At 46.9% G+C, this 26,934-nt stretch overlaps 1 protein-coding gene across 2 annotated transcripts in view; it reads right to left on the bottom strand.

Annotated features, from left to right (window-relative positions):
* The window catches only part of NLRX1 (NLR family member X1), a 32,476-nt gene extending 10,694 nt beyond the window's left edge, over positions 1 to 21,782 (bottom strand). Inside the window, exons 1-5 of one of the 2 annotated variants that reach the window (XM_084803561.1) lie at positions 21,537 to 21,782; positions 9,189 to 9,332; positions 4,302 to 4,371; positions 2,309 to 2,406; positions 725 to 1,341 (exon numbers count right to left, since the gene is read on the bottom strand). In XM_084803561.1, coding sequence (XP_084659687.1) covers positions 725 to 1,341; positions 2,309 to 2,406; positions 4,302 to 4,371; positions 9,189 to 9,309 — 906 coding nt within the window. In that variant the 5' untranslated portion in view covers positions 9,310 to 9,332; positions 21,537 to 21,782. Of the gene's footprint in view, positions 1 to 724; positions 1,342 to 2,308; positions 2,407 to 4,301; positions 4,378 to 9,188; positions 9,333 to 21,536 lie in introns of both variants that reach the window. The other variant, XM_084803560.1, reaches the window with a different exon arrangement.
* Between the last annotated feature and the right edge of the window lie 5,152 nt (positions 21,783 to 26,934).

Here is a 26,934-nt window from a genome sequence, read left to right as displayed (position 1 = left end):
GTGCAGGAAGCCTGATTCCCAGGTGGTCTCCCATCCAAGTACTAACCAGGACTGACCCTGCTTAGCTTCCAAGATCTGTTGAAAGTCTACTTAATTTTTTTCCTCTTCCCCCTTCCCCCTCCATCCCTCTTTCCTTGTGTGTGTCATGCCCTTTTTAGACTGTACACCCGAGGACAGGGAGTGTCTTGTTTACTGATTGATGGTAAGCCACTCCGGGAGCTTATTTTAGCTGAGGAGTGGGATATTTATTTATTTATTACACTTGTATACCACCCAATAGCTGAAGCTCTCTATAAAGGAAAACAATACTTTAAATAAATGATAAATAAATAATCTGACTTGACTTGCTATGGCACGAGTAAACAATTTTGGGCAAAGGTTTTCAAATATGTTGCAGTATATTGATGATGATGAAATTTATTATGAGCCTCTCTGGAAAGTGGCATAAACATTAAATTAAGCAACACAAAAAAGTACCCCTCTACCTACTGCCCCTTGCTACAAAAGGGCCCCTTGCTACAAAACCTGTGAGTTTTCTCACGGCAAAAGGGGTACCCATCACCAGCTGATCCTATGCCCCAAATGTCTTAATCCATTCCACGCTCAGAGAGAATTCTGTAACATTAACAAAATCGACACACATCTGCATATTTTGCAAAATCCCGTCAGGGGCCTCCTCAGCAGCCTGCCAAACAGTCCCCACACTCCCGCCGGCAACACCCACCTCCGGCAACAGGTACTTCCTGAGCAGGTTGACCACAATGGCAGACGGAAGGACCGGCTCGTTGGGGTCGCAGCAAAGTTCGGTGCGGGCCAGGCGGAAGTCCAGGTTGAGGCGGTCCAGGCCGTTGAGGATGAAGAGCACCTTGAGGTTGGTGGAGCCCAATGCTGGCACCACCTCCCGCAGGTGGAGGTACTTCTTGGTGATCATGCGCCGCAAGGAGATGGGCGCGTTGCCTTGGGAGAGGTCCTCGCAGGAGAAGGGGATGAGCAGCTCGAAGCGGGGCAGGCGCTCGTGGCACCAGTCCATCACCATCTTCTTGACGAGGGTGCTCTTCCCAGTGCCCACCGTCCCGTACAGCACCACATTCTTCACCTGGTGCCCACAGGCGTCTGCATCAAAGAGGTTCTGGAGGCCGATGGTGCGGCTGCAGGGGGCCTGGAGCTGGTTCTGGATGGTCATCTCGGGAGAGGGCTTCAGGATCTCCTCCAAGGAGCTCTCCCGGATGATGGGGTCGATGTGGGTCGTGTCCAGCGAGAAGGACGGGCCAAACTGCCTCTCCTCGTTGGGCTGCTGGCGGAACCAATCGGCCAGAGTTTTCCGGTGTTTCTGGATTGCTTCTGAAGAGGAGGACGAAGAGGAAGAAAAGAGAGAGAGGAAGGTACATTCCCACACTACCGGCCCAATCCAGCTGAGCGCAAAGGCTCCCTGAGTAAGGGAGTCAGGGATCGCTGGCTGTAGGGAGGCTTGCTCTAAGAATTTTTTTAAAACCAGCAACCAGCAATCATGTTTCTAGCCCTTATGGAGGTGAAGGGAGCCTTGAAGGGATGTGGGCAACAGCTGGTGGAATCTCAAGAAGCTGAGTGGCTGGATAAGATTCCTGGTGATTGGAGGGGAAAGTTCTCTTGGGCTCTGGAATGCCTACCTACCTCCTGCAAATACCTCTAGCCAAATCAGAATAAATTCAGAACAATTTATGCAAAATAGGGAGAAACAATGCACATTTTCTTTTTCCAGATTTGGAAAGAGAGAGAGAGAGACGTTTCTGCTCCAAGAACAGCTCAATTCTGCAACTGATATAAATTATGCAAATCATTGGGAATCTTATCCAGGCTCCCAAATGGACACAATGTCCTCTTATCTTGCATAATTTGTTCTATACTTAAAAACTGTTTTGCATAATTCACTCTAGCTTTGCCAGTTGTGGGGAGTAGCCTAGAGCTCCAAAACACGCTGAAACTTTCCCCTCCAAGGACCCAGCCACTCTTTCAGCTTCTCAAGACCCCACTGGGAATTGCCTATACCCTCTCAAGCCTTGCTTCACATTCATAAGTTCCAAAAACTTGCTTTTAATTATTTTTCTTAAAACATTAAAAGCTGCTCACTACTGCATCAAATTGCTTGCTGGCTTGGATGGGACTGCAGGATTACAAACATCTCTAAGCACAAGTTTGGAAAGCATAACAGGATTTGGCCCAAGTGCCAATTACAACGTTGGATATGGGCCCCCTGGCCAATCTAGTTGCCAACCACTCATCTGGGCCAGGAGATGCAACTCAGTCACCCCTTTCAGAAGTAAGGCTTTACCAGAAGTGGCCACATTCTTCAGCGTCATCTGGCTCGGCCTGGGGGAGGCAGGCTGAGATGGTGCCCCTGGGTAACCCCCCTGATGACGGATGAAGCCCCTGGAAGGGAAAAAAGGAAGACTTGAGAAAACTGATGCGGCTGGCAGAATGGCAGGAGGGCTTGGGAGACATTTGGGACGAATGAGCAACCTTCAAGTTTGCTAAGATTCTCCTAACATCAGCCCACCATTAGTCTTGCACCCCAATTCACGTTTGCTGCTCATTTTGCACGAATGGGAAAACTGCGCAAGACAGCGATAAAACATGGAAGTTGCGCATAAATCCCCAAATTTGCACAAATCCCCCCTAGACTAAACTGGGGCTGATTTAGAAATTGAATGGGTAAAGTTGTGCAAATTGAATGCAAGCACACGTTCAGTAATTTGTGAACATTTTCGGTGGACATGTTCTCAAGCTCAGGGTTGCGAACTGGGCAGGCTTGCATATTTTGCAAGGAGGAACAACATTCTTGGACAACCCTAATCCAGGGAGACTGAAGGGCCCTTTCACACAGATTGTCGCTCCTCCTCATTCGGCGTTAGATATGGGCTGCAGTTCTGCACCAGTTGCAGTTCCAGGGCTGCAGAGATCTTCAGGGAAGGACTGTAGCTCAGCTGCAAAATGAGGAAGCATCGTGAAGCAATCCCAGCTTTTTGTCCTTAACAGATTTTCCACAGTAAGAAAAAAAAGATGGTGGGGAAAATATGGGATGGCTACATGCGGAAAACGCCGCTGTCCGGACTCCCGTCAAATTCTGTGAACAAGGCAGGGCAGGGTGATGGCACAATAAAGCCTCGTCTGGAAGCACCCAGAGCATGGAGCTGGGCTCTGTAAAGGGATTTTAAGGTGCTGGATCTCTCTCTGGAGTTCATGGGAGCACTGGACTGTCTCTTGGAGCTTTTAAGCTGTGTACCTCCCCTCGTGCTCAACTGAATTTGCTGTGTATTAGTATGGGAATGCAAATATTACAAAATGCCAGTAAGCCTCCGGTTGATCTCCCTCCAAAGGGAACCGAACCTGGCTAAGCACTGCACCCTTGGAACATCTCAATGCTCGGAGATATGGTGTGAGCATAACATTAGGAAACTGCCTTACTCCTGGTCTCACGGGCAGCGCTTCTGCAGGGTCTCGGGAAGAGAATTGAACCTGGGACCTTTGGCATATAAAGCATGGGCTCTATCACTGGGCGATGGTGCCTCCCCCAAATATTTATTTATATTAGCATTTTTAGGCTGTTTTTTCCACCCAAACACCTTCGAAGCCGCTTACAACAGGGGTGTTGAATGTCTCTCAGCCTGAGGGCAGAATTCAGTTTTGGAGACCATCTCAGGGCCTGCATCCCAGTGGTGGGCAGGGCCAAAGGCAAATGGAGGCGGGGCCGATGGCCATGCTGGCTGGGAATGCTGGAGTTGCAGCCCAACCCATCTGGAGGGCCCCAGGTTGGGGAAGCCTGCCTTAGCCCCAACTCTTGCTCGCTCACTTCCTCCCTCCCCGGGATGTATGGACTGTGTAAATTCCGCTCTGTCTGTGTTTCACGGATTGTCAGGCACCTCTCGTTCCATCATCTGTCCACAGATGGATGCAGATATTTTTTTTTTGTCATGCGGAAAAATACACAAATAATTACATAAGTATTTACATAATTTGCCTTTGTACATAACATTTAGTGTATTGTCCCCCATTCCATTCAACGTTTCCTCAGCAGAAACTTGCGTATTTTCCTACGAATTGATATGTGTAAATTTCAGGAAAGTAAAAAAATCATCTGAAAGCCCACGGACTCCGCGCAGCCTGAGGGGGGTGCTCCACAGTGGATTCTGCGGTTCGGGTTCTTAGAAATCGAAGCTCATTTTAGTCCATCTTGAATTTCTCCAGCATCCCCACCCACCCCGTTGCCCTCTCATGTCAGCTGTCTAGGCTGCCCACAGCCCAGCGCCCCGACGGTGCATCGTTACCTGAGGGGTGACGCTGAGGAGCACAACGCCTGGTCCACATGCAATATCCTCTTGAGAACGAGGCTGCTCCCTGCACCTCAGAGAAGGAAGCCCAACAGGAAGGTCATTATTGTAGAGCCTTCTATTTATTATACAGCATTTCCAATACTAACATGCTATTAATTATTATTTACCTACTACTGAGGTAGTATCATCAAGGTACACAGTGATTTAGGGTGCAATCCTATGCATGTTTAGACATTGCTGGCTGGAGCATGCTGGGAGTTGTAGGCCTTTTCTCTGTCTAAACATGCATAGGATTGCACCCGCAGAATGGAACACCACTTTAAAAATTATATATATATATATATATATGTGTGTGTGTGTGCACACACACACGTGCGCGCGTGTGTGTGTATGTGTGCGTGTGTGCGTGTGTGTGTGTATATATATATATATATAATAAAACCCTCTCTCTCTCTCTCTCTCTCTCTCTCAAAAATACACATAGCGTTGGATCCTGTTTACGCGTGCCATCCTACCACCCCCCAATGCTGAAGGCTGGCACCCCTATCATTATACAGGCCCATACACCTGCATCAGGCAGCGGAGCCAGAGGAGCAGAAAACTCTGCTGCTCCTCACCCATCCAGGACAACCTGCCTCTGCCACCGCCGGCTCCAGCAGGTGCCCCAGAGAGCCCCGCCAGCCGCTCTCCCAGGACAGGATTTGCCACAGCAAGAGAGAAGCGAGCAGGACTGTCCAGAGCACCCGCCGGCCATCTGTTGCTCTCAGCAAGATCTCGGAAGAGCTTGGCTGGGTCTCCTGAATCCCAGGAGGCCGCTTCCCCTAGCTGAACAGCGCGGCAACAAAGGTGGGGGGTGGGGAAAGGTGGGGGGCGGGCACACGCCAACAGTGAGAGGGAGGGTGTGCAGCGATGCAAGTTCTCTCTTGCTCCAGGCAGCTGGACAGCCTGTGCCAGCCCAGACGGCTGCTGAGGTTTAGGATGGGGTGTCGGTGACCGGCTGCCAGCCACCGCCAGGGGAGAGGAGCAGTGCTGGTGGAGGCCCCAGCTATGCCAGGGCAGGTGGGAAACTACCAAACCAGGGTGTTCTGGGGACAAGATGGAGGCAGGTCCATTCCCCCAGATAAGCCTGACCCGGGCTTGTCAGCTATGCCAGCTCTAGAGCTGGTATAGCTAATCCCACCCCCTCCCCGCATTGCTACCAAGCAGCTCACAACACAAGAGCCAAAGAAAAACAAGAATGCACACCATTACATCGATTGTAATAGTACGTCATTACAGTAATAAGCAATGCAAACAATTCATTTAACTAATCATTCTAACATTTCAAATTAATTACAAAATTGGCAATATCATCAATTACAATGCAATACGAATTATTATTTAGCAGAAAGTGTACGTCAGAGCCAAATAAACCAAACCTGTGCAGTGCATTGAGGCATAAAAAACAATACAACGAGTAAACAGCTATCCCCAAAGTACCAAATGCAATGCAGGAAACAGCAACCAAATTTCTTAAGAGCATTTCTACACCAGGTAAAAATTCTGCAACTTTACCAGGGCTCTCTGTTTCTGTTTTAAATACAGGATCACAACGAACTCCCTTTACACGCGCTTTCCTTCCCACCACTTTCCCCCGCGTTATCTGCATGTTCTATATGTTTCATTATACAGCCACTAGATGGCGCTGTGGTCTAGCTCCTCTTATTGAGAGAATTCCTCTTTTCAAGGGGGAAACTCAAGGCGCTGTAATTTGACAGCTTGTTAAAAATGGGATAAAGGGATAGTGCGGGAGACACCCTGAAGGTTGATGACATCATGTAAAGAACCCGCAAACTTCCATGAGTAACCAATCTCAATAGCAGGATAAAAGTCTCGCATGGAGCCCTTACAGTGTGCATCATGTTTAGACTGTTGCAATGTGGGGCTACCCCTGAAGAGCATCTGGAAGTTTCAACTGGTGCAAAACGCAGCAGCCAGGCTGCTAACCAGTGCATGGTGTCGGGACCATATTTCACCTGTCTTGAAAGACCTGCACTGGTTGCCGATTGCTTTCCGGGCACGATGCAAGGTGTTGGTCTTTATCCTTCAAAGCTCTAAACCAATGGACCAATGGCCCAACTGGAGTCCACCCAGAAAAGGAGCCACCTTCAGCGTGGCAGCTCCTGTCCTATGGACCTCCCTGTCCCTGGAGGTCAGGCAGGTGTCAACACTGGGTTGTTTTCGGTGCCTCCTGAAAACAGTTCTTTCCCAGGAAGCTTTCCTTGGTTAACCGGCCTCGGTTTACTGGCACTCTGTTTTTTAAAGAATAATTTTAATATCATGTTTCATTCTTTTTCTTTTGTTCACTTTATCTCTTTTGTTTGCCATGCCAGAATCTGTTTAGATGTGGAACGGTATACAAATGTGGTAAACAAATAAAGAAATAAAATAAACGGCGTGGGACCTGGCTATCTAAGGGCTGCCTGTCTTGCTATGAACCTGCCCAGGTATTAAGATCTGTAGGAGAGGCAGGTTTGAGGGCGCTGTTACCCTCAGTGGCCCATTTGTCGGGCATAAGTGAAAGGGCTTTCTCCTGTGTTGCTCCCAAACTATGGAACACACTCCTTCAAGAGCGACAATTGGGCACCCTCTCTTTCTGCCTTTAGAAAAGGTTTAAAGATGTGTCTTTTGAATTTGGCCTTTTAAAATTTTAATGTCATTTTAATGGTTGTTTTTATTGTTGCAAGGTTTTATTGTTGTACACAGCCCTGATGGCTTTTTAGCAGATAAGACCGGATATACCTGTTAGTTAGTTAGTTAGTTAGTTAGTTAGTTATAAATAAATAAATAAATGGGGGAAATTGTGAAAGCAAAGATCCAGCCCCCCTGAATGCAAACAAACTGCCCACACACACCTACTTGTGCCAGCCTGGGAGGCAGTGGGAGATACGCCACTCCGCCCCTTCCTACTCCCATTTGTGATAGCGCTGCCTGCATGATGCACAGGACAGAAAGTCTTATGCCTCGAGTAGCTTATGAAAAATCCTACTATCGCTGACAGCTCTGTCCCAACAAGCTCTGTACAGACATATGACCCACATATTCAGCATTATATGTGTAGCAGTGGAAACTAAAGACAGAACAAAAGACAATTTCACATATGATTGTTGTGTTGTTGTTTAAATAATTGTTACTGTTTTTGTTGTTGATGCCCTTTGTTGTTAGTGTTGTACAGATTGTATGCTGAGTGTGTGTGTGTGTGTGAAAAATAGAATAAAAAAGTATTAATAGAAAAAAGAAGAAAGGCTTGTTCTGCCTGTTAGCTGCATCTCACTCCCATTGAAATGCATGGGACTTAATTCACAACTAGGGGCTGCGGTGGCTTAGTGGTTAAGACGCTGAACTGCAGACCGGAAGGTCGGCGGGTCAGCAGTTCGAGACCCGAATGCCGCGTGATGGAGTGAGCTCCCGTCTTCAGTCCCAGCTTCTGCCAACCTAGCAGTTCGAAAGCAAGAAATTGCAAGTAGATAAATAGGTACCGCCTCGGCGGGAAAGGTAACAGCGTTCCGTGCACCTCGGTGTTCAGTCATGCCGGCCACATGACCACGGAAGCGTCTTCGGACAGCGCTGGCTCTTCGGCTTAGAAACGGGGATGAGCACCGCACCCTAGAGTCGGACACGGCTGGTTGGGGACACCTTTACCTTTTACTTTAATTCACAACTACCACGTATCATTGATTTCAACAGGACCCAAGTTCAACTAACTTGCAGCATAATACTGTGCACGTTTACTCAGAGGTAAGCCCCACTGGTGTTTACTCCCACCACTGAACACAGGCTGCAATCCTATGCGCAGGTATGTGCGCAAAGATTGCAGCCTCAGTCTGGGTCCAACCCATAATGTGTAGTTCCAGACGTCACCCCTGAACACAATCCTTCTAGTGGGAAAATGTATTCCCCATAAATGTACAATGTTGTCATCTTCACGTAGAGAAGTCCAGGCCTGGGAGGAACTCCTGCCATTGACTCCTGAAGGGACCATCAATATCCAAAGTTCATTCTGCTTTTTTATTGTATTTTTTATTGACTTCTGTATCTTGTTTGTTTTAGTATTTTAAATAGTAAACTTCCTTGAATGCATAAGCAGAATGATGGTATATAAATGCAGAAAGACAAAGAGAGAAAGAGAGGGGGGGGGGCTTTCTTCACACGGAGCTTTTATCCTGAAATTGAAATTGCTCCCTCCTGGAAGTTTGCGGGCTCTTTACATGACAGTGACCCTCCAGGGCGTCTCCTGCACTAAATGCCCTTTGTTCCGTTTTTAAATAGATGGCAGATAATGAGCTAACAAATTACTCCCTTGTGTTCTGCTTGAGTTCCCTCTGTGAAAAGAGGAAAAGCAGCAAAAAGAGGAGCAAGATCAATGAAAGATATGGAGGACTCGGATACAGGGAGAAGGAGGGGGAAAGGGGAGGGGGAAAGGAAGTGGGTGAAAAAGGGAGTTGTTGTGATCCTGCATTTAAAACAGAAGCAGAAAGCCCCATTTTAAATGCAGGATTTTAGGCTGGTGTAGAGATGCCCAGAGGGGGAGAGGAAAGAACGTTTAAAAAGCAAGTGTTTAGTTCTTATGGATGTGAAATAAAGGTCTCTGCCCAGAGGAGCTTGTACCTGGGCTTAATTTCAGTAGCGGGTAAGGGGATAGTTCAAAGACTTCACAGGTGGGTTCTGAGGGGGATCTTGAAGGAAAAGAGAGGGGACTTGAGGAAAGGCGTTTCCGGCATAAGGGCCAGGAAGGGCAAATGTTCCAGACAGGAAGTCCTGCACAGAAAAAAGGGCACTTTCATTACTTCAACCATTTCCACAACTTTTGACACCCCAAACAGGCCCCAAACTCTGCCTCACCTAGCATAAAGTCCAAGCGCATCATGGAAGCTGCAAGGCCCCTGCCTTGGTGCTTGGCGTCCATCCGCTTCAGTCTGCTCCAGCTGGTCCCCGCCTGGGGCAGCCATCTCCTGTAGGGCATGGCGGAAAGGACCTGCCCTTTACCTGAAATACACACATCAAGGTTAGAAAGCCAGACTGGGCTACATTTTCCTGTAACCTGCCCCCCGCCCCCGCTTCCTAAAGCCATGATGCACCAGCTTGGATCCTCACCTGTAAAAATGGCTGGCCCCGGCATAGTGGGTGCGTTTTTCCTACTGGGTCCTCTTAAGTGGGTGTACCACTTGCCTCTATTTATGCATTTACATTTTCATCTCGCTTGACAATTCTGGGTTAGATAGACCAAGGGTCTAACTCAGGTAAGGCCGCTTCCTGCATTCCTATTTGTTATTGCATGTATATGCCGCCTTTTTTCCTCTTGCAAGGAAGCCAAGGCAGCTTACACGGTCCTCCTCCTCTCCGTTTCACCCTTGCAACAACCTTGTGAGAGAAGTTAGGCTGAGAGTCTGTGACTGGCCCGAAGTCACCCAGGGAGCTTCATGGCCAAGCGGGGACTAGAACTCGGATTTCCCGAATCCCAGTCCAACACTCTAACCACAGCACCACACTGGCTCTCATGTTCCCATGAGGAAAAGGCGCTGCCCTCAAGCTTCCAAAGTGAGGTAGACAACCTGGTGTTTTGGACTACCACTCCCATTATTATTATTATACTGCTTACCATATTGAAAGATATCTCTACGCGGTTTAAAGAATCTGTTTACAGAAACCGTTTAAAATACATAACCACAAATACAAAAACTCGGCAGTTAAAAGGGTTAAATTATTTAAAATATTTAAACCAAACTTACAAGCGCAATAATTAATAAGCAGACTAACAGGGCAACACAATCATTCAAGGAAAGCTTGGGTAAAGAGATGGATCTTTAAGAGGCGCCCCAAAGTAATCCTAGACTATTGGCCACACCTGGAGGGCACCACATTAGGGAAAGCTGGGATATACTCTAGGATTGGGGTAACTGAGAACGTTTCACAAAGAGTGGTATAGAAAGGTAATACACAAATAAAGAAATAAGACACCTGGAGCGTAGTGGGTTGTCAAACCCTGAATAAGAAGAGAAAACTTCCAACTCTATGATCCTATGAAAACACGCATGGGAAAGGAAGGGAAGTGGAGGGAAAAGGAAGACGAGGGGGATGCATTTGACGAACTGATACCCTGCTTGTCCAAAGCAGCATACAAAAATTAAAGAATGCCAGTACAAAGTGTTATGTTGTAAACGGGCATTCATTGCCACTTGGGGCCAGGCTCATTGTCTCCTGCAGGTGGTCTGGCTTGGAACCAGCTGGTCTGGGTGGTGACGGGCGAGGCCACGATGTTCTTCCCCTCTCTCTTCGGCAGTCTGAGGGCCACCAGCAGTTGGAACCCAGTGCTCTTTCTGGCCAATTCCCTACCTGCAGCAGCTGTTCCTTCACTGGCTGAAGGACGGAGCCAGGCTGCTTCCCTGCCCCCACCCCCAACATCCCAGGTCCCCCCGGCTGAGTTTTGAGCATTCTTCCCTTCAGCCTCGCAGTACCAGTTGGAGCGGAGTATTTCGGAGCAACAAAAGTGTGCACTCTTCAGCTGAGATGGCAGCATCCGTATTGACACATCCATGTTCCGATTGGCAGCACTTTGGTTTCATGACATACTAAGGTGGTGGGGAGCATTTCAAACCAGCAGGAGTTTACGCACACGTAAAACGCCTCCTTTTTCTATGCTGCTGGTTGGCCATGGGCTTGTTCTTTACTGATTTTATTTATTTATTACATTTCTACACCGCCCAATAGCCAAAGCTCTCTGGCCAGTTCACAGCAACTAAAACCATAAAACACAACACAATAAAATACGATGCAAATGTTTAAAACTGCAGTATAAAATAAAAATAATAACCAAATGGAACCTAGCGGCCATGCAAAGATTTTAAATATAGTAACAGATTTACAACAGAAATGGAAAAACAAATATGCCTGGGAAATAAGAAGTTTGTCACCTGCGCCGAAAAGAGAACAACGAAGGCACTAGGAGAGCCTCTCTGGGAAGCTCATTCCACAACCAGGGTGCCACAACAGAAAAGGCCCCTTCTTAGTAGCAGCCCAGCTCAGTTCCTTTGGTGGGGGCTCCTGGAGAAGGACTGATGAAGGAACATCTGGTTTCATTGGACAGATGTTTTTTAGAAAAGAGAGGAAAGGGGGGAGTGAATACTGCCCCCGCCCCCCAAGAGGCTCAAATCACGTTCTATTGCAGCGACTACCACACCATCCACACCCCTCCTTCACCTCTGAATTGGCAATCTGGGGCCAAACACCAACCTCGTCCAGGGGCTGCCAATTGCCAATTCCCTGCAGTTCAGTAGAAATAATGTTCTCGCTGTTGCTTAGTTGTGGCTGTTGTTTTTTGCAGATATGTATTTCTTCAGTGCATTAAATGAATACCCTGGTTCCTCATGAAGATCCGTGTCCAAAGTGGCTTACGAAAATTACAGAAACAGAATGCCAATCGAAAAAAGCATAATCACAACATTACAACTGAAAGTATAAAACAGTGACCTGGTTTGCAGGTCATGACAACCCAAAGTATGGGTTGTTGCCTTACCCAGAACTTACAAGTGATTTGCCTGCCAGATGATTGTGCAAAGTGCAGGTTGTTTTTTTCAATTTCTGGGTTGTTTGATTCCCTCTTCCTTCACCTGCTCCCTCCCTATATCTCAAATACCTTTGTAGAGCTGTAGTTCTGGCATGAATAGTGGCCAAGACTTTTTTACCTCTTGCCTGCTATCTTTGTAGCCTGGGAAAACAACCTATGAACAACCCATGGTTCTGCATTTGCACATAACAACCCATGGTTTAAACAACCCAGAGTTCACAACCCAACAACAAACCATGGGTTCTTTTCCTGGGTTGTTTGTGGTTAACAACCTACAGTTAACCCATAGTTCAGGGTTCGCATGTCATGACAGCCCAGGATTCAACAACTCATACTCTACCCATACTCTGAGTTGTCATGACGTGTGAACCAGGTCTAGAGACAGGAGTTTTTTGATTAAAAAACTAGCTTAAAATTCTGCAGATAATTAAGGACTGAACACCTGTCTGAACAAAGAGGTTTTCAAGAACCATCTAGATACAGGCAGGCGGGACTGTGGGAACATACCGAAGAAGGCATTTCAAAGTTTCAGTGCTACCACCAAAAAGGCCCTGTCCCATACAGCCTGCCTGTCAAGTCTCCAGTAGGGACACAGGACAGCCAGGCCTCTGAAGCTGGCTGCAGGGCTCAGACAGGTTCATACAAAAACAATGCTTCTTTCCACCTACCAGCTATCTGACTTTCCCCCTCCACTGAGGAGAAAGGGGGATGCTATCTCTGGAAAGGGGGAAAAAAATCTTATTTTGTACACAGGGGAAATCTGTTAAAGAAATTAGAGCCAGCACAAAGGGCTCATTTTCAGGGCATTTTGGCCTACAAACCTATGTGTGCTTACCTAAAAGTAAGTCACCTTGACCTTGCTTTTGAGTAAACATGCAATGGGACAAGCTACAGATTGCATGAAGAAAGGGTGACTCTCCAAACTGCAATCAGTTAAGCCAGGATAAGCTTCAGCTGCTGATTTTTGCCTGTCACAGACAACACATCTACAAAAGTGTAAAAGTCACACGGCCGCTACTGACAAGGAAAGGTGGCGCTGTGAACAAAAAGGGAGCAGGGAAGGCAAGAGAGAAGCAGAGGACTGAAGGGAGGAAGAAGAAAGAAAGGGGAGAAGGGAAGCAATTGTGGATGGGAAGGAGATTAAAAAATGCAAGAGGAGGAGACATTTTGCAAAAATCACACAGAGACAGCCGGATACCTCGTGGCCCAGAGCTGTTTTTCCAGGATTGCCTTTCCTCTGTCTGACATCCAGAGCAGGGAAGGACAAACAGGTTCTGTTTCACCCAACTGGGCAAAGCAGGGGGTGTTCTCTGGCCTGTGCCAGCTACATTCTCCTCCGTCTCCAGCAGCTGCAGCTCACTGCAATGCCAGCCTGTCTGGGAGACCTCAGTTCTCTCAGCCTGCTGCTCTCAGTTCTCTCAGCCTGCTGCTTGGCTCCTTTTTTGCTGCCTCCCGAAGTCACAGCAGGCTGGAAAATAATCTGGGCCTCCCTCCCTCCCTGGCTTAAAGGAGCAGGCCCTGAAAGGGCTTGCAAGCAAGCAAGCAAGCAAGCAAGAGCGATGCATTTATTACAGCCAGTTTTGTCGCAGAGGCCTGGCCCAGAGCACACCAGGCCAGGCAGAAAGCACCTCTTAGCAGCGGTTCCTGACACTGCGAGGCCAGGTAGTCACATACACTGTGCTAATGCAAAACAAAATAAATGACTAATGACATTCCAGGCCCTTCCAAGCGAAAAGAAGCTTCAATGCTGTGCTCAGAAGAATTAAGTACTTGTGCAAACCAATGCTGCTGTGGCTTTGGCAAATCAATGCTCATTTTTGGGTGTTTTGTGCTGACAGGTAACACCTGGAAAATGCACAGCTTGCCTTGCCGTGCAGCCAATAAAGAGGAGACCCTATAGCGATGACTGGGATGGGCAATGATTTTTTTAAATTATTATTATTATTATTATTATTATTAATGCATCCCTTCCCACCACAAAAAGCAGTCTCACAGTGGGTTACACGTACACTCCCCCACACACACAAATACAGAAATCCATAATTAATATAACACAAAAACCCAAAAGCAATATAAATCATAATCAGTGCAGTAACGCAAATAAAAATAAGCACCATGACAAACATAATCTAAAAACAATACAATACGAAACGCATTCACCCATGATGCATAAACTCTCTCCATTCCCCCCGCCCTCGCCCCCCGGTCACAGCCTAGAATGAACACCACAAAAGCACAGCACAACAATTGGGCCATAACTAACGTCCAATCAGAATAGCCTCCCTGAACTTGGTGCCCTCCAGATGTGTGTTGGACTACAACTCCCAACATCCTCAGTCAGTTGAGTGTCCAAGAGAGGTGCCAAGCATTCTCAGCACTCCAGATTCTACTTACATGTAGCTACTACTTTTGATGTGATGAATATAGTGTCACTTTAGAAAGAACAAACGGGCAGCTCCCTGCCCTGAGGAGATACCAGTCTAAAATTTAGGGATGTGTGATGCTGGGAATTCTGTTCCATTTAAGCCTGATGGGATTTCACACTGTTTCGGTTCCGATAAGTGGTGGCAGACTGTAGCAGATTCTTTTTTCTGATTCCGGAAATGTTTGTATTAAATAAATAGACACTTTTTTTTTTCTGAGTCCGATGATTTGCACAAATGGGACCGTGTTTTTTAATTTGGGGCGGTCTTCAAATTTGCACAAATGGGGTCATAATCTTTTTAAAAATTATTTTTATCACTGGTCTTTTGCAAGTCTGCCTGTCCTCTATGTATTCCCATTGTAAATATCCTTGTCAGTTTCACCCTCTCCACACACTACTTGGAGCCATATTCCATACATCAACTTCATCCTCCACTATGGCACAACTTGACTTGGGAAGTCCAGAAGTAGAGAATGTAATTGACAAGTTCTTTGACAAATACAGAATATGGCTCTGCTGGGCTAAACCAAGTAGTGTGTGGCGAGGATGAAACTGACAAGGATATGTACAATGGGAATACATAGCCCACGAGCAGATTTGCAAAAGACCGCTGACAAAAATATACACTAAAAACCACCATCCCATTTGTGCAAATTTAAAGACCCGAAAAATTATATTAAAAAAAAACACAATCCCATTTTCACGAATCACGGGACCCGAAAAAAATCCACAACGCCATTTGTGCAAACTGCCGCCACCATTAAAAAAAATCCAAAATCTACATATTGGATCGACTCGCTACGGATTGAATCAATGTCAGCAGGGGGAAATGAAATAAAATCCACCAGGACCAAACTGTAAAAATCCGTTGGGTTTTCACCCCCTAAACAGAATTCTCATACATTCCTACAAAAATTCAACACAGGGAAATGACAGAAGAAAGGGAAGGAGACGGAGGCAGGGCAGAGGTACTGCCTGTCTCTCTGGGAGAATTCAGCTGTAGAGTCCATGCGCATGTTGGAATTTCTTACTCAGATGTTAACCTCATGTAAGAAGCATCCTCAGCAGCCGCCCCATCTCTGCACTTGTGTGGTGGAAAAACACTTGCACTGTACTTTATACATTAGGACAGCTTTCCCCAACCTGGTGCCCTCCAGATGTTTTGGACTGCAGTTCCCAATCGTGCTGGCTGGGATGGATGAGAGTTGCAGTCCAGCACATCTGGAGTGCACCAGGTTGGGGAAGGCTGCCTTAGGAGAAGAGCTCAGCAACATGTGGGCCAAATCCAGCCCCAGGTGGTGTTTGTTCGCCTCCCGCCCCCCTCTGCAGTTGCCAATAGAGAGATGAGAGGAGCGGGTTGGATGAGTGGGGGCGACAACAGTAGGACTATGGAGTGAGGGAATGGGACCTGAATGGCCAATCCATCCCCTCCTCAAAATTGCCCCTCCTGCCAGGTGGCCTAGTTGCCTATCAGGAGATTATGATCTTTGTGGTATTCCTTACTGGAATAGAATAGCAGCGTCTATTATACCTTCATAAACAGAAAGGCTAGAAGCATAAGGGTGCAATCCTAGGCATGTTTAGACAGAAAAGAAGTCCTACAACTCTCAGCATTCCCCAGCCAGCATAGCTTAGCATAGCTGGCTGGGGAATGCTGGGAGTCGTAGGACTTTTTTTCTGTCTAAACATGCCTAGGATTGTGCCCTAAGTTTCTTTTAAATGAGGGATGGGAACCTCTGACCCACAGGCTGGCAGTTCCCCATCTGGCCTGCAGCCTCATTCAGCTCCCTCCCCAAGCCCCCATCTCCTGTAGGCTAATGGAGAGAGGAATCCCTGCTGATAGTTCCAAAAACAATCAGGAACAAGTGAGCGGTGTGCTAAGGGGAATCCCCGCTGTTATCTCCAATCAGTGATCGGAGATAACAGCAGGGTTTCCCTTAGGTGCACCGCTCACTGTTCCAATTGGGAAGGCGAGTGGCGTGCCAACTTACTTTGCCTGCCCCGCAACCTCCCAAGTGGGGTTTAAAATTTAAAAGAAAGCTGAAAATTGAGGGAATGGGCCTGGAATAGCTAAGAGGGGGAAGGCAGGTCTCCTGCAGTAGCACATCCCCTCTCCCCTGCCATGCTGGGATTTGCAGCTGACCAGAAGGAAACCAGCCTAACCTTTCCTTGTGCTGTTAACGGTACCTATGTGCTGAAATCAGTGGGCTCACAGCACGGTGATAAACAACGGCCTGCACATCGAGCACAGCTACAATGGCCAGCTGAGAAGAGCACGTGTACAACCCTGTGCTTACCGCTCTGATGTTTGGATGGGAATTGTATCCTAGAGTCCACAGGGCTCAGTCTGTAGTGTGCAACTAGGTCAGCCTCCCCGAACCCGGCACCCTCTGGAGGTGTGGGACTACAACTCCCACCATCCCCAGCCAGAGATGATGGGAGTTGTAACCCAACACAGCCAGAGGGTGCCGAGTTGGGGAAGGCTGACCTGGGTCAAGATGCAGAGTCTGGAATGTTGGCTGAGGTTAAGGCAGCAGCAGCGTCCCTGGGTAGCAGACACCAAAGAGTTAAGAGGAGAGCATCCTGAGCAATTGGGTGTGCCTGTACACACCTGTCATTACCTGTAAATCCAGGCTTGTCTCTAAGGAATTGTGTCTACTGCTGTTCATTGGCTCTCTTCAGTCATTTTAGTCTCTGGATTTAATGGTCCCCGTCCCCCGCACCCACACGCATGCACTGCCTTGAGATGGTAATATATACATGTCTAGACAGAACAAAGTCCTGCAAGCATGGCTGGCTGGCTGGGGAATGCTGGGAGCTGTGGGACTTTTTTTCTGTGTAAACATGCACAGGATTGTGCTCTTACTTCACTTACTTCAAAATGTGGGTAGCCTTCCGGCTTCAGGTTTTGGAGGGCCCTTGGGCAAGATGCCCTCCGTGGGACCGTCCCTCAGTGAGTCTCCCTCCTCACAGCCATTGTCACCAGCTGGTGTTGCTCCACATCCTCTTTCTCAGCATTGCTCCCACCAGCTCGCTTGGCAGGCAGAGAGCCAGGGAGCGAGCCGGCCGTGGCATCTCCTGCTCCTCTCCCTTTTCACCACCACCATTGTCTGGACCAGAGCGACAGGCAGCGGAACAAGCAGGTTGCAATGATGAAGAGAAGGAGCAAGTCCAGGGGGCTCTTGTCAGTGGGCCAGTGCTGGGGTGCAGGCCCTTAACAGGTGCCCGACCATGTCTACCCTTGGCACCAGCCCTGCCTCCTGCGCATTTGCTACGGGGGGCCTTGGACCTCTGCCCCAACGTCTCACCCTGTGAATGTTTGCACCACTGGAAATTCAGTACAAATCAAGGCAGGGGGCTTGGAGGGGATTCTATACCCACCAACTCCCATTGATCTGCAGCTTATCTGGACAGATACAAATGAGCCGACTGAGCTCCAGGTTATTTGTACAGATACAAATGAGATAAACATTGCATTGTTATTCCCCCCCTCGGCCCTTGGGACAGGGCAGGGAAGAGATCTTTGGCGTGAATAATTACCCATGTCAAATGTCCAAACTCTTTGGAAACGGGAAAAAATAATGAAGAAAGTAATACGAAGGAAGTAATAAGAAAATCGTCCACCCATGGATCCTGAGCAAAAATAAAAGGAATGGAAAACGTTATTGAAAAGCAAAGTAAATTAGGAAGCATCCTATGCTTGTTTAGACAGAAAAAAAGTCCTACAACTCCCAGCATGCTGGTTGGGGAATGCTGGGAGCTGTAGGACTTTTTTCTGTCTAAACATGCATAGGATTGCACCCTTAGTTATTTTTCAGATCTATAGAGCCTCTGTGTGTTACATTAAATATTGCTTACTTGATTTTTCTGGGTAAAAATGGAACAGAGATTACATGGCAATGTTTTTTTCGATAAAAGAGTTGTTAAAAACAATCAAAAGAGGGCCTTCTCAGTGGTGGGACCACAGCTGTGGAATTCTCCCTTCTTCCTGGAGGTCTGGAAAGCTCTCTCCCTTCCCATTTTTAGATGATGCTTGAAAACATTTTTTTTCTGGAAGGGGATTTAAGACTGATTCTGCTTTTGCTTTTACTGTGTTTTGTTGGTTTTTAGTGCTGCTACATATTGTTAGTCTTTCATTTAATTTTTAATATTGCATTTTATTATTGTAATATGTTTATTTTATTGGAAGTCTGTCAATTCATCTGAAAAACAGAGCATAAATAGCTGAAACAAAACTGATCTAAAGCTAATGATTAATTTTTAAAAGGAGAGGCATTGGAGCTCATCTATTTGAGAGCCACCGTCTTGGCCCAGACATCTGCCCCCAGGGACACTTCCAGACTGTGGTTTCTTGGCACGCACAATCAGAAGGGACTGTGCAGCAATTCTAACTTTTTTTTCCTTAAGGGATGTTCTGCAGCAGGGAAAAAGACACAAGAAATGGTGGGAAAACACGGGAGCTACGACTGGAAGACATCTGGATCCCACGTAAAATTACGTTAATGAGGCAAAGTGAAAGCACTATAAAATCCTCACAAAACAGAAGAGACGTTGTTCTCATGTGTCCGAAACATGCTTTAATAACCTCAGTGCATTACAGAAAGATATTTCCTTCCTCAGGGGCCACTCATCTTTCCTGCACGTATTTTGAAATATCTTGATGTTCTTGCTCTGTTCCAAACTATTCAAAATAGTTTGAAAGAGAGGGTTCCTTCACACAGAGCTTTTATCCTGCGATTGAGATTGCTCCTTCACAGAAGGTTGTGGGCTCTTTACATGACGCCGTGACCATCCAGGGCATCTCCTGCACTAAATGCCCTTTGTTCCTTTTTTAAATAGATCGCAGATAATGAGCTATCACATTGCCCCCCCCACCCCCCATTGTGTTCCGCTTCAGTTCCTTCCATGAAAAGAGTAAAAGCAGCCAGTTCTGGGTGCCGCACTTTAAGAAGGATGCAGACAAGCTGGAGAGGGTTCAGAGGAGGGCAACAAAGATGATCAGGGGCCTGGAAACAAAGCCCTATGAAGAGAGACTGAACTGGGCATGTTTAGCCTTGAGAAGACTGAGGGGAGATATGATAGCGCTCTTCAAGTCCTTGAAAGGTTGTCACAGAGAGGAAGGGCAGGATCTCTTCTTGATCTTCCCAGAGTGCAGAACACGGCATAAGGGGCTCAAGTTACAGGAAGCCAGATTCCAGCTGAACATCAGGAAAAACGTCCTGACTGTTAGAGCAATACAACAATGGAACCAATGACCTAGGGAGGTGGTGGGCTGTCCCACACTGGAGGCATTCAAGACAAGGCTGGACAGCCACCTGTCAGGGATGCTCTGACTTGGATTCCTGCATGGAGCAGGGGGTTGGACTTGATGGTCTTGTAGGGCCCTTCCAACCCTACTATTCTATGATTCTAAGAAGAGGAGCGAGATCAATGAAAGATAATGGAAGATTCAGGGCTCCTTCACACGGAGCTTTTATCCTGCGATTGAGATTGCTCCTTCACGGAAGTTTGCGGGCTCTTTACATGACGCTGTGAACCTCCAGGGCGTCTCCTGCACTAAATGCCCTTTGTTCTGTTTTTAAATAGATCGCAGATAATGAGCTATCAAATTACCCCGCCGTGTTCCACTTCAGTTTTCTCCGTGAAAAGAGTAAAAGTGGCAAGAAGAGGAGCGAGAACAATGAAAGCGAATGGAACACTCAGATATGGGGAGAAGGAGGGAGAAAGGCGAGGGGGGAAAGGAAGTGGGCAAAAAAGGGAGTCCATTGTGATCCTGCATTTAAAATGGAAGCAGAAAGCCCCGTTAAATGCAGGATTTTAGGCAGGTGTAGAGATGCCCAGAGAAGGTACAGCAAGATTTTTCAAAAGTCAAGTGGCTCCTGAAGAAGGCAATATCTTTCCGAAACTCATCAGGCTTATTAAAGCATTTTTCAGGCACCCTTCTCTTCTGTTTTGTGACACAATTCATGCCTTTCCCCTTCACTGGGTTTGTTTTTTGTTTTGTCTTCTTAATTATAAAAGCCTCATCTGGAAACAGTAGAGATTAGGCTGTGTTTTTGATGCATGAAGATGCACATGAACTCTGTGCATGCTCAGAAGCCCTCATTTACTTGTATCTCACCAGTTCAAAATACTGAAGCCTGACACTAATAGTAGATTCTGCAGCTTAGGCCTGGTTGAGTCTTATCTCAGATTCAGCCCAGCCTCAAGCGTTTCCTCCCAGAATTGAATCAAAGCGCCCCAAATCAGCAGACAGATAGACAAAAATCATATACATTTGAATGCAACGTGCTCTTGAGATGTCCACACTTTGAAGAGAACAAAAAAAACACATCTCACATCCATAACTCACTGGCCCTGAAATTTAAGATAGACACGATATTTATGTCCTTCTATAATTGTAAACGTTGGGATCTGTCTGTACAAACTGTAATCAATTCACACTGATTCACTTTGATTTGTAATCAAAGCAGCAGTGTGGTCCTGAATGGCCTGGAATCAATCAGTCTCTCTCTCTCTCTCTCTCTCTCCCCGCCCCCTTGGGAATGAATGAACTCTGGTCATTCAAAGCTAGCCCCCCAAAAAGGGCCTTACAGCATGTCAGGAAAGTTTTCAGGCTGGGACTTTGGCGAGTCTCCAGGGGCAATGAGCTCCACACAGCTATGGGACTGTGATCCAAGACTGCCTTTCCGCATGATTGATTGATTGATTTGTAGCCTGCCTTTCTACCACGAACAACGGCACTCAGGGTGGCCATTATGCACTTGGGGGGCATGGATAGTATTGCCAAGAAGAGCATCTGGTCTGAAAGATCACAGTAGCAGTATTATGCCATTTGGAGTTGGTTGGTGATCTGTTGCAATCTCTCCTGAGCCCCTAGCCTAGGACTCAAAATTGAAGGAAATTGTGACAGCAGAGATCACTGTACCGCTTCCGCCGCCCACCCGCCAAACACCGCTTTCTGCTCCCTCCCTGCTGCTCCAGTCCCCCACAAGACGCATTAAATACAAAAACAGTCCCATTCATGCTTTGCTCGGAAGTTGTGTGCTCTTTCTGCTACTCAAAACAACCCTGCCTGTTGCAGATCACAAGGAGATCACTAACGCAACCAGACCTTTGCAAGCTGCAGCCTCCAGGAAGAGAGAACAGGGAGGAGGCTCAGCCCTCTGGGGACGTGACCCCCCTGACCCCGAGGAGTTACCTCTGCCGAAGCGCCTTCCCGGCTTCCCTTCAGAGGAGCACCACGGCCCTTTGCTCCATTTGGGACTCGCTCTTGTCAGCTGGGTGCCAGGGGTGTTTTTTATAGCCCTCTCCCGCCTCTGGTAGGCTCACTGCATTCACAACAAGCTTCTCTTCCTCTCACTGTCTCCCCAGTGGTTTTATTTCTGGCCTTGCGAAAGCTGCTGTGAGCAGCTCTGACAGCTTCTCTGTAACCGTAACTTCCTGCAAGTCTGGCCCTTCCCACTCTGCCTTACAACTGGCTCTCCCTCACAGCTGGCAGTGCTTCCAAAAACACAGGCATCAAAAACCAAGCAGGGAGGGGAAGGATGAGTGGAGCGGAGCAAGAGCGAGAAAGAGACAGAGAGTACACACACCAGCACGCACAACAGCTTCCTGTCCCCACTGGACTGGCTTCAAATGGAGCCTCGGCAGACTTACAGGGGATGTAACCATGGTGTCGTCAGCGTCTTTCTCAGCGGGAATTCAACAGGGCCTGCACTGCCGTGCAAGGACACGATGCAGAGGTTGCATTTCCACTGGTCATGCAGAAATATTTTTAGAATCATAGAGCTGGAAGGGACGTTGGAGATCTCCTTGTGTTCAACTCCACAATGCAGAATGCAGCTGCAGCGTCCCTGACACATGACAGTCCAGCCTCTGCTTAAATACCTCCAGCAAGGGAAAGCCTCCCCCTCTCCCCTGCCAAGGGAGCCTAACGCTTACCATTAGGATGTTCCTCCTAACGTTTAGCCAAAATCTGCTCCCCTGCATCTTCCAGCCACGGGTTCTAGTTCTGCACTTTGGAGCAACGGAGAACAAGTCTGTCTTTTGCATCACAGCCTTTCAGATATTTGAAGACCACTGTTTTGTCTGTTGGGTTTCCATTGTGCTCCAGCACAGGGCTCCCAATAGACTCTGTACAACAGGTGGACAAAGGAAGCTGCCTTATACCTCATCGGACAATGGCTCCATCTAGCCCAGTATTGTCAACACTGACTGGCAGTAGCAGCTCTCCAGGGTTTCAGGCAGGAGTTTTTCCAGTGCTACCTGGAGAAGCTGGGGATCGAACCTGGAACCTTCTGCATGCAGAGCAGGGGCTCTCCTGACCCACAGCCCTTCCCAGTTTCTTTCCTGCATTGGGGCTGTGTCTTGGCCTAAAGAACCTGGGCCACCAGCACTCAAAAACGCAAGAAGTAACTTGTCAGATGAGACCAAAGGTCAGACTAGCCCATTTCTTTACCCAGGCCTACCCTGAGCGAAAGTGCTGCCCACTTTTGTCTGTAATTATGGCGTTGTATTAGTTTTAATTGAATTTAATGCTTTTATTAATGTTTTATATACATGTTTAGCAATTTTGATGTATTTTAATGTGTATCATAATGTATTTTGATGTCCTTGGGATTTTCTTGTAAACCACTTAGAGATATTTTTAATATGTTCAGTGGTATATAAATCTATTAAATAATAATAACTCTCTGCTTCCAACAGTAGTCAGACTGGAAGCTCATATGCAAGGAAGTTCATATGCAAGATATGACCGAGACAGGTGCCTCCTGCTGTTTGTCCCACAGTACGTATGCTGCAATATAAAGCCCTACATGCCTTGGGACCCAATTACCTGATGGAGCAACTTCTCCTTATGTACCTGCCCAGATATTAAGCTCGAGTGAGGATGCCCTCTTGACGGTGCTGTACTACCCTGGAGTTGGATATGCAGCAACTCGAGAGCGGACAGTCTCCATACAGGCCCCCCGACTCATACACAGGCAGTGCCAAGTCTTACAAGCTTTTGGTGCTAGCTAAATACCTAAGGCTTTTCTACATGAGGCTTTTAACCTGCACCTTTACCGAGGCATCTGCTTCTAGATTATTTGCGGGATTTAGCTTACCTCCTTTACACATTTTTTTTCTGGGGTTTTTCTTTCTCTGCCTTTCTATATGTTTCATTACACAACCACTAGATGGCGCTGTGGTATAGCAGAATCCCGCAATTACATGAGAGTCTCATTCTGACATTTCTAAATAATACCACACTTTCCTCAATCTAAGCAGGAGAGGCCCTGAAGGATGATGACGTCCCGTAAAGGATCCGCAAACTACCATGACGGAGCAATCACAAGCACACAATAAAAGCCTCGTGTAGAAAGGTTATTTGCTAACCTGGGTTTTATATTACATTTTCCTCTATCTTCTTTTGCTGCATCATGTAATCTGTTATTTATCTGTTACTGGTCTCCCAAGTTGGAATGTTTTTTGTCAACATTGTATTATCCTTCTGCATTTTATTGCTTGTACTCTACTTTGGGATTATTTTATAATGAAAAGCAGGTAAGAAATCATTTAAGAAAGAAACATCCAGTTCTGAATGGTAGAATAGACATCCCCTGAATATGGAGTTTTTTCACCCTTAATTGTTACGGTTAAGTAGGTGCTACTTGGCTTGCAACACCTCCTCCCCATAGCACAGATGGAGAGAGGAGAACGAGGCCCTGGTTTCTTGAGTAAACTGATTGGATGGTAAGACTGCTTTGGTTTAATTGGTTGCATTTTTATATGAACCACTCAGAACCACTCAGAAAAAGTGGCTGTTGAAAGGCAAATGCAGTTAACAAATAAACAAGATTAGCAGAGGTTGAAAGTGGGCACCACGTGGTTTGCAGAGACTGGAAGGAGGCGTAGTAACAGTGGAAGCTGGTGGCTCCAATGCTGGTGGGGCAGTGAATCCAAGGTACACCTTAGATAGCTCCTCTAGAGTTCTGACTGCTTCTGCCTGAAACCTGGGGTGGATTCACCGCCTCACTGACATTAGGGCCACCGGCTTCCACTGCATGGTAAAGAGACTCTTATCTGCACTGTTGGTCCTGTGATGATGTCATTTGGCACATCAGTTTCAGGCCTGCACCTCGCTCGACCTCACCCCACCCATAAGCGCAGACAGAGTTTGGAACACTCTTCCGCTGCAAAACCACTCCGAGTGAAATCGAACCTTCAGAAATGGTTGTGTTCCAGCTGTTCTGGGTTGTCCCATAATCAAGGCTTGCTTGACCAAGGATGGAGTTCACAACCTACAGGAAGGGAAGGACTCAAAATGCTATGACAGCATCATCAGGGTGAGGTGGAATTCGCAATTAATGCAATTCCTGAAAGATCATCACACAAGGCAGTGGCAGTGGGCTTTTTTCCTATCGAGAATGTGCCTACAGAATGCAATGAAATGTGCATGACATACCCAAGAAGAATAATTGCTGTTGCCTTCCCTTAAAAGCGAAAATATGAATAACATTTAATTTTATTAAAGTTTGGCTAGGGCTTTTGTGGGGGGTGGGCAGGGGAAGTTGCTTTGGGGGCTGGATTTGACATGATGGGCAGCTCCAATTCTATGCACACTTTGGAACATTGGCTAGATTTATGATTTGGCACACCCAAATTGCTTTTTTAAAAATACCCTTGTATTGATTCACCACTTTAAAAAAAAGCACATGAATCACTCCAGAATGTGCAAGAATTCTCCACCCTGGTCCTTTCCCCTCTTCCCCTGCCTTTCCTCTCTCAGCAAGCAAATATACAAGCAGTACTGTGTCTTGAACCAAAGGGAGGGACTCTTGCCCAGAAGTGACTAAGGTGAGCTTTTCCAGCTTTTCCTGTTCCTGTGAGCCTGTATGAATCAAGCAAGGAAGCAAGGACTAGGGCAGAAATGCAACAGCCAGTCCATCTTTCCTAAATAGATTTTTATGCAATTCCCCCCTCCCCCTGCCACACAGGGTGAAAAGGTTTCTTTTGCTATAAGGATAAGAGTCATCATGATGCAAGGAAACCAGTATTGAAAGCCAGACCTACCATGGGGAACATAAGCAGACTAATTAACGGCATTTAGGGTGCAATCCTATGCATGTTTAGACAGAGAAAAGGCCTACAACTCCCAGAATTCTCCAGCTACCCATGCTAGCTGGGGAATGCTGGGAGTTGTAGGACTTTTTTTCTGTCTAACCATGCATAGGGTTGCGCCCTAAGGGCCTTTACTAACTTAACTTCACTAACTTAAAATATTTTTAGCTCCTCTCAGTCCTTTTAACCCGCTGCATAGTTTAAGCTCTCTCGCTGATTGATTGTGCTTTTAATTGCTGTTTATTTTTCCTGGTTTTTATTGACTGATAATTTGTTATATTGTTTTTCTCTTCTTGTGAACCGCCCAATGAGCGTTTCTACTGAAGGCTGTGGGGTAGAAATTTAAGAATAAATAAATAATCAATCCCTCCCACCCCTGAACAGGAAGCTGTGAAAGGGGGCAGAGAGTGCAAAGAAGACACTTTTAAGTATAAGCACTGCGGCCCTGGAAACCTCAGTAGCTCTTTGCCTGTCCACATAACGTGGGATTGTACTGCAGTTGCATTTAATTGCCCCCTCCCTTAAAAAAAACCTGATGCGAGAAAACACAGGCAGAGAACACAGAAAAAAGTAGAATGGAAAGATTTGGCAGTGATGACCTATTCCCCCATGCTTAGCTTGGGCGTCCGCAAAAAAAAAAAAAAAAAAAAGCCATATGTCTCCAGTTGTTACTTTCTAGGGCAAAGGCTAGAAAGTAAAGGCTGCTGCTGTGAAACTTTATACCAGTGGCCTTTTTCCTGAACTGAAAAGCCCCAAATGCCTTCCCATATAGCCTTCCCATATAGCGTAGGCCATCTTCTTCAACCTGCTGCCTACCAGATGTGTTGGACTACAGCACCCAGCATCTGGCTGGGGATGCTAGGAATTGTAGTCCAACACATCTGGTGGGCAGCAGATTGGGAAAGGCTGGTGTAGGCAGTGTTCCCAATAATTTCGGTTGGCCTTTTCTAAGAACAGCCCTGCTGGATCAGACCAAAGCTCAATCTAGTCCAGTATCCTGTTCACACAGTGGCCAACCAGTTGCCCACAGGAAACCCACAAGCAGAACACAAGTGCAACAGCACCCTCCTACCTATGTTCCCCAGCAACTGGTGTACATAGCCATACAGCCTCCAATATTGGAGGTAGCATATAGCCATCAGGACTAGTAGCCACTGAGGGCCAAGATGTGATCCTAAATTTGAGAACAGGAGTACAAGTAGACAAGACTCTTCCTCTTTTTGTCCGTGAAATGCTGCAGGGTGTGCTATTTGGATGCAAATAATGGATCCAAGAATGTAGGGTGGACCCATGTCCTACTTTTCAGAGAACAGTCCTCCACTGGAAGGGTTGTCAGATGACAGTCCTCTATTTTGAAGGCGCCCTCTGTTTGAAGGGCTGTCCATCCAAGTATGGTTTCAAGATGAAGAACCATCGGAAGGAAGAGAACATAAGAATATCAGAAGAGCCCTGCTGGATCAGACCTCGGGTCCATCTAGTCCAGCATTCTGTTC

The sequence above is a fragment of the Heloderma suspectum genome, chromosome 6 (assembly GCF_057233095.1).
Source record: "Heloderma suspectum isolate Gila_16-S chromosome 6, 16-S_ref, whole genome shotgun sequence".
Taxonomy (NCBI): domain Eukaryota; kingdom Metazoa; phylum Chordata; class Lepidosauria; order Squamata; family Helodermatidae; genus Heloderma; species Heloderma suspectum.
This window is presented reverse-complemented; position numbering and strand designations above follow the sequence as displayed.